This window comes from Nesoenas mayeri, assembly GCF_963082525.1.
Source record: "Nesoenas mayeri genome assembly, chromosome: 5".
Lineage (NCBI taxonomy): Eukaryota > Metazoa > Chordata > Aves > Columbiformes > Columbidae > Nesoenas > Nesoenas mayeri.
The window spans coordinates 5,205,135-5,211,885 of NC_137548.1; the positions used below are offsets into that span (position 1 = coordinate 5,205,135).

The window sequence follows — 6,751 nt, forward strand, 5'->3', positions numbered from 1 at the left end:
GGTAGGAAAAAAAAAAGTCCTTTTTTTCCAGTACTCCAGATATTTTTCTTTAAAAGCCTAGGGGTAGAGCTGGATGTCATTTGATACCACGCTGGAAATACAGCATCGAGATGGAGAGATGACTGGTATTTTTGTTGCGAAGGGGGGAAACGGTCTTGGCAGGCGTTCTCTACTTGGCTAACAAAGGCGTATCTGTGTAAATATAAATACTGGGGTGAAATACCTGGCAGCACACCAATGTCAACACCACTACCAACAGAAAATAAAGACCGGCAACATAAAACACCTTAAATGAGTAGTTTAGGCTAATTCAAAATTCACCCCCCCCCCCCATACTCTTCATGCAGCTTTATTTCATCATTTATTTATTAAGAATTCGAGTTGTAAAATACGCAAGTTGTTAAAAAAATTCTTACAAACCACTTCATGACAGCGTTTGAGAAGGGTTGGGGTGTGAGCCCCGGGTCAGACCAGCTGCGCTTCACTCTCCGTGACGGTAAATCAGTGTTAAAAAGAAAAGACAAACCCGAGACGAGGTATTTACACATTTGCCTTGAAACACCGCGAGTGGAACCAGCTGCAGAGCAAACTACTTCATCCATCCTTCATCCTAAAGCTACGTGAGCTGTAGTAAAAAGATTGAAATACAGGGTCTGGGGGGCCAAAAGCTGGGACCATCTAGGCTACTTGTGTCGTATAAATGTTCCCAGATGCCAAAAGTTTTGAGTCCAGTGTAAGAACAACTGGTCTTCTCTGTAGAAGACTAGAAAAAGAGTATGAAAAGGTAGAAAAACCAAAATGCACTTGTAACGGGCTAGAAAGATTCGCCAAAAGGTACCTAAAGACTATTGCCCTCTTGAATCCACAGGGATTTTTAAGCTGATACCTGATTCGGAACTATGGTTTAGCGGGGTCACTGCAGACCCCCCAAACCCCTATGTGACACCCACCTCATTTTATCCACAGATCCCCAAGTTATGATTCCTAAAGTTTTCCAGGAGTGAGGGGAAGCTGGGAGGTGTATAACAGCAGAAAGGAGAGACAAGCCATGTCCGCAAAAGCATTAATCCGAGGCCAAGCCAAAAAAAAGGTGGCGTGTGTCCCCCAAAGCGCTGACAGCGGATGAACCGGACCTGGGAATAATTCCCCAGCCTGACATGGAGCTCAGGCTGCATGTAAACAAGATATCAGGCACCTCCATGAAGGGGGACAGCATCCCACCATGGGACAGCATCCTGGTCCAGCCCTAAGGGAAGGAGATGCTGCCAGGAAGCCGAAAGAGCAGGACACAGACCAAGCGAGGAGGGCAGAGGCACAGAGGTGTAGGAGAAGAGGAAAGACCCAGAAAGAAGTGGTCAACTTTGATTTTTCAGATTTCTTAGCTACCCTGCAACACCCAGGGCAGGGGCAGCCCTGTGCCTGGGGGCTGACACCCACCCTAACGCAGGAGGTATTTCAGGCACGTCTAAGGCATCGCAGGAATTGTCTTTGCTTTCAGGATCACCTTGGTTTCCTCCCTACAGCTTCTCCCACCAGCACGTGGTGTCAAACGATAGAAAAGAAAATTCTGGAGCGGATGAAAAGAGAGGAACTCTCATGCACTACCACCGAACGTCGTCACAGGAGTATGAAGCACCAACCACGACACACGATTCACTTTTACTTGCAGAGCCGAAGCTAACCATATACAAAATGTTAGAAAAGTGGGGGTCGCTAGAAACACAGAGGTGCCGACGTCCTCGCTAACCCGCCACGGGGGCCGCTCAACCCCTGTGCTACGCTACCGCCAGAAATTAAAAAGCACAAGACCAAACATTGAGTAACATTATAGTCATCTAGCCTGTTGCTATATATCTGACAACTTAAATAAAAAATAATACTTTGGAAAGGAACCAACAATATCATTCCGAGAAGGTTATACACATCCTTAGCAGTTACTTTGCTCAGCACAGCTCTGGTGCTTTAAATATGGAACAATCAAACTATTTTGTGAGCAGAAAAGTGACACAAATTTATTCTTTACATATTTTTTTTTCTTTCTAGGCAACTCTACAGACTTCAGATCTTTTGCCTTGCAATGCAGATCATCTTATTCCCCCAAAGGTGGCCAGGTTCTTTAAACATGCACATCTCTGTAGCTTCCAGGCCATATATTTTACTTATTTTTTGTTTAAATTCTGCAGACTAGCAGGTTGTCCCCGTTCCTAAAAACTCTACATCAGTGTTCAGGGTGGCCTGAGTGCCAGTCAGGCTCCTTGAGGGTTTACAGGATCACGCAGAAGAACTTCTTCTCTCTAAAGGGGTTTTCTGAGGCTGGGACAGGGGTCAATAGAGGGTCCTCCTTGGCGTGGGCTTCACAGTACGCCATCAGGTCTGCTGCTGCTTTGGACACCTGGAATGGAAAGACCCCCATGTTAGGGACGTGCTGTGCTGGAGACATCCCACCCTGAGAGGTCCCAATGGTGGGGCTGGGCTTGCAGCATCACCAACCCAACATCGTAACCTAGCCAAAAACCCAACCAACAAACAGACAGCAAGTACACAGTGGGGTTGGTTTGTCACCTCTGTGGCTGGTTTGTCACCTCTGTGGCTGGTTTGTCACCTCCAAGCTCTAAGCTCACCTGCCAGGGCGTGCTCCCGTGAGCATCCTTCACATCCCTCACCCATTCACATCCTTCCCCTGACTTGATCACAGCGAGGACCGACTTCAGTGGGCACAGCATCCTCCTCATCCCTGAGCAGGGACATCTGCAGCCGCTACAGCAGTGTTTTCTGCCCACAGCCACCAATTTGGCTATTTATTCAGGACACAGCAGCAGCTCCCAGGCTGCTGGAGCTGACCCTGGCCCCAGGAGGCAAGATTTTGCTTGCAAGTGCCCAGACGTGCCAGCAGCCAGCAATGGAGCATTTTTTTCCCCTAGATCGGCTGTCATACAAAACCACCCTAGTGGAAAAGACAAATCCAAGCTTGAAGCTGATGAGCTTTCACGTGCCCAGAAGCAGCAGTTCCACTGGGTTGTAGTAGAAGTGGTTGGAGTGGAGGAAGCACCTCCCAAAAATGATTGGGCTTTCCACAGGAAGAGGCTTCAGGATATTGCTCATAAAGTTTCCCCACTAACCTCAAGGCTGAGCACCAAGCACTGCCCAAAGGACAGTTTTAACAGCAATGGTGACAAACAGCGTGGGTTTAACCTGTTCCTAGGGTGAGACGCATCTCCCACTGCCCTGAGCCTCGGCCATTGGGATCACTTAGAGAAGCATCCTCCACAACCACCGCATCCCGGCTCCTACAATGTGCTTTTGGCAGCTGCTCAGCAGCAGGTACCACCTCGCAGCATCCCTGTGAGCCAACATTGAGCCCCAAGCCACGGTACCTTTATCCTGTCAATGTTGGCCTCCATCTTCAGCTGCTCCACCAGCTTGCGGGCTTGCGCGATGCCAGCAGTGTTGTTGCTAGCCATGGGCAGGCCAGGCGGGTTCTTCCGATGTGCTGCAGGCACAAAAACACCCGGGTGAACTCTTGCGGTTGGGCAGAGAGGTGCTCCCAGTCCCCATATCCCCCAAATGATGGGCTGGGGTTGCATGTGTGAAGCTGTCAGAGCTGAACCATGTGAACTTGTCCAGCTCTGGGTCCTCAGCACAGGACACACATGGACCTGCTGGAGAGGGGCAGAGGAGCCCCAGAAATGATCCGAGGCTGGAACAGCTCTGCTGAGAGGACAGGCTGAGAGAATTGGGGTGTTCAGCTGGAGAAAAGAAGCTCCAGGGAGACGTTATCACAGCCTTTCCGTACTTAAAATGGTTTATATGAAAGATGGGGACAGACTTTTTAGCAGGGCCTGTTGCAGTAGGACAAGGGGTGATGGTTTTAAAGTAAAGGAGGGAGATTCAGGTTAGACATGAGGAAAAAATTGTTGGCCTTGAGGGTGGTGAGAGCCTGGCCCAGGTTGGCCAGAGATGTGGTGGATGAACCATCCCTGGAGACATCCCAGGCCAGGCTGGACGGGGCTCTGAGCAACCTGAGCTGGGTGGAGATGTCCCTGCTCATGGCCATGAGCTTTGAAGGTCCGTTCCAAGCCAAACTATTCTGTGACTCTATGAGGGTGTGAGGATGGGAGATGCAGATCTGGGCATGTCAGCCAGCATTTATTCCCATGTTTATACCAGAGCACTGAGCCACCAGCCTTTGTGGGTGCGCGGGTAGTCACAGGCTGCCAGCAACACCCTCCTGTGCCCTCCCCATTGTCCCCAGAGCAGGGGATGCCCTAAGAGCCATGTATGGAGACACCAGGACCTTCCTGCAGCAGCAGGACCGCAGCTGAGCTGTACTTTGGCTTTTGCTGTTCTATCAAGGGCTGTGGTAACACCAAGGCAAACGAAACCAGAGAACAGGCTCCCCCTGAGCAGCCCTGTGCTGCCGCTGCCATGCCAGGCTCATCCCCCTGTCCCGAGCCAGACGCATCACCCAGCCCCATGCCAGTGCCCGGCATCCCTCCAATGTCCCTTGGCCTCCCTTGCTTTGTCCCTGATGCCAACTTGAACATTGAGATGCTAAACAGGATGTTGGAGTTTCCTGTTTCTCAAAATTTCTACCTCAGGCAGGCGGCGGGGGATGCTCATTAAGTCCACGCCGTCTCGATCACGGATGTTTTCCTGTTACCTTATAACAGCCGTGAGCTCCCGCAGCGGGGATTTTGGGGGATGTTCTGCAAGAGCAGGGCACGGCCAGCCCCCTGCCAGCCACTCGGGTGATGGGACAAGGATGACACAGCCCTAAAATGAGGGCCTTGTGGCATTTTAGGGAGGACATCCTCACCTGAAGCTCGTCTCAGGGGATATAAGGGTGTTTCAAAAGAAACTCATTCTGGGATCTACAGAAAAAAGCAACCTGGCACTGAGCAAGATGCCCATGCTCTGAGGTGACCAGAGAATGATCCGCAACGAGGACAGACAGGGTGGCAGGATGAGAACCCTCCCCAGCCACCCCCCTGCCCATCAGGGAGCATGAATAGGAGTGATTTTTTACCAGAAGCAGGTCTCTCCGGTGATTTGTGCCTCTAGGGGAAGATCTGCTCCTCTTGGCCGTTTGCTGCCTTTAAATAAAGAGAATATAAAAAAGAAATGGAGCTGGGTTAGGTTGCTGTCATGCCATTCAACGCTATGAGAACATTATTTACGGCATCAGGAAACCCGGAGCCCTTGCAGACGCCGAGTGCCGAGTGCTATACCCCGCCGGGGAGGCAGAAAGGCTGCGGGTTTCCTTCCGTACCAACCCCCCCTCCCCGTCCAAAGCCCGTCCCCCAGCGACATTATTTGTTTGCATTTGGTGAGGTTTTTCAGCACAGGAAGAGGTTTCAAGTCAAACGGGCAACTATCTGAGGCTTGTTGGCAACCAGGCTTTTAGCTGTTCCCGGGATGCGACACATCCAAAACATGCCGTGGGATGCAGGGTGAGAGGGGATGATGCGATTTAACTGTTGGAACATGTGGTGGGGTGGAGGTTGTTCCTCCCCCTCTACCCTGCCCTGGTGAGGCCATATCTGGAGTTCTGTGTCCAGTTCTGGGCTCCCCAGTTTAAGAAGGACAAGGAATTACTGGAGAGAGTCCAGTGGAGGAACACAAAGATGCTGAGGGGTCTGGAGCATCTTTCTGATGAGAAGAGACTGAGAGAGCTGGGGCTGTTCAGCTGGAAAAGAGAAGCTGAGAGGGATCTTATTTATGCTGATAAATATCTCAGGGGTGAGTGTCAGAGGATGGACCAGACTCTGTTCAGTGGTGCCCAACAACAGGGTGAGGGGCAATGGGCACAGAATGAAACACAAGAGGGTCCATCTGAATCTGAGGAGAAACTTCTTTACTGTGAGGTGCCAGAGCCTGGACTGGGCTGCCCAGAGCGGGTGCAGAGTCTCCTTCTCTGAGACATTCAAACCCCCCTGGAACCACCTGTGTGATCTGCTCTGTGATCCTGAGTGAGCAGATGGGTTGGACTGGATGATCTGCAGAGGTCCCTTCAACACCAACCAGTCTGTGATTCTGTGAAAGACCATCCCTTTGGGAAGGCTGCCAAAATCCTCCCCCCCTCACCATAGCCCCCACCACAGCTCCCACCAAGCATCCCCACAAAGCTCTGCACCATGGCTTGAGGTTTAACTCAGGCATGTGCACTGTTTCCAGTTTTTTCTCAGCTTTTCTCTATTTTTTTGCTGGAGTGGCTTTTGAGCAGCAGGTTACCAGGGTGCCTCTCTCCTGCTTTTGCTTTCACTTCTCCCTGCAAAGCCACAAAGTGGGTGGCAGTGGCGGTGGCACCACGTTTCTGGTGATGTGGCAGCCAGCGCTGAGGCTGGTGGGAAAGCTGGTGCCTGCGTAGGTTCACTGAGGTGTACATCACCCAAGACACTATTGCATGGTTTGCATCCCACAGAGACTTTTCTCATGCAGCAAATGTTATTCTCAGTGATTTTGTGCCATTTCATAGAGAGGACCATGGTCTGTTCTTGCTCCAGTTGCAAGGAGTCACTTAGAGGCTGAAGTTTAATGTAATGGAAGGAGGTGCAGGAGCAGGGAGAAGTGTTGAAGGCTTCTATATGCTACAGCCCTGGTCTTAAAAAAAATGTATCCAATAAAAAAATATGTAGATATATATAACCAAGAAAAAAGCCCTCCCCTGCTCTTACTACGTCTGGCCCAAGAGGCACTCAGGTGGAAAAGAGCCCCAAAAACAAAGCTGGAGAAGACTGAGAGCCCTCTGGGG

The 6,751-nt window shown here is 50.7% G+C and overlaps 1 protein-coding gene across 1 annotated transcript; it reads right to left on the bottom strand.

Annotated features, from left to right (window-relative positions):
• Nucleotides 1-1,591: 1,591 nt before the first annotated feature.
• GNG2 (G protein subunit gamma 2) lies at nt 1,592-5,165 on the bottom strand. The gene is made up of 3 exons (XM_080346020.1): nt 5,027-5,165; nt 3,375-3,490; nt 1,592-2,392 (listed from the first exon to the last, which is right to left on the bottom strand). Exons 2-3 carry the CDS (start codon nt 3,459-3,461, stop codon nt 2,264-2,266), a joined length of 216 nt encoding a protein of 71 aa, XP_080202146.1. The 5' UTR covers nt 3,462-3,490; nt 5,027-5,165; the 3' UTR covers nt 1,592-2,263.
• Between the last annotated feature and the right edge of the window lie 1,586 nt (nt 5,166-6,751).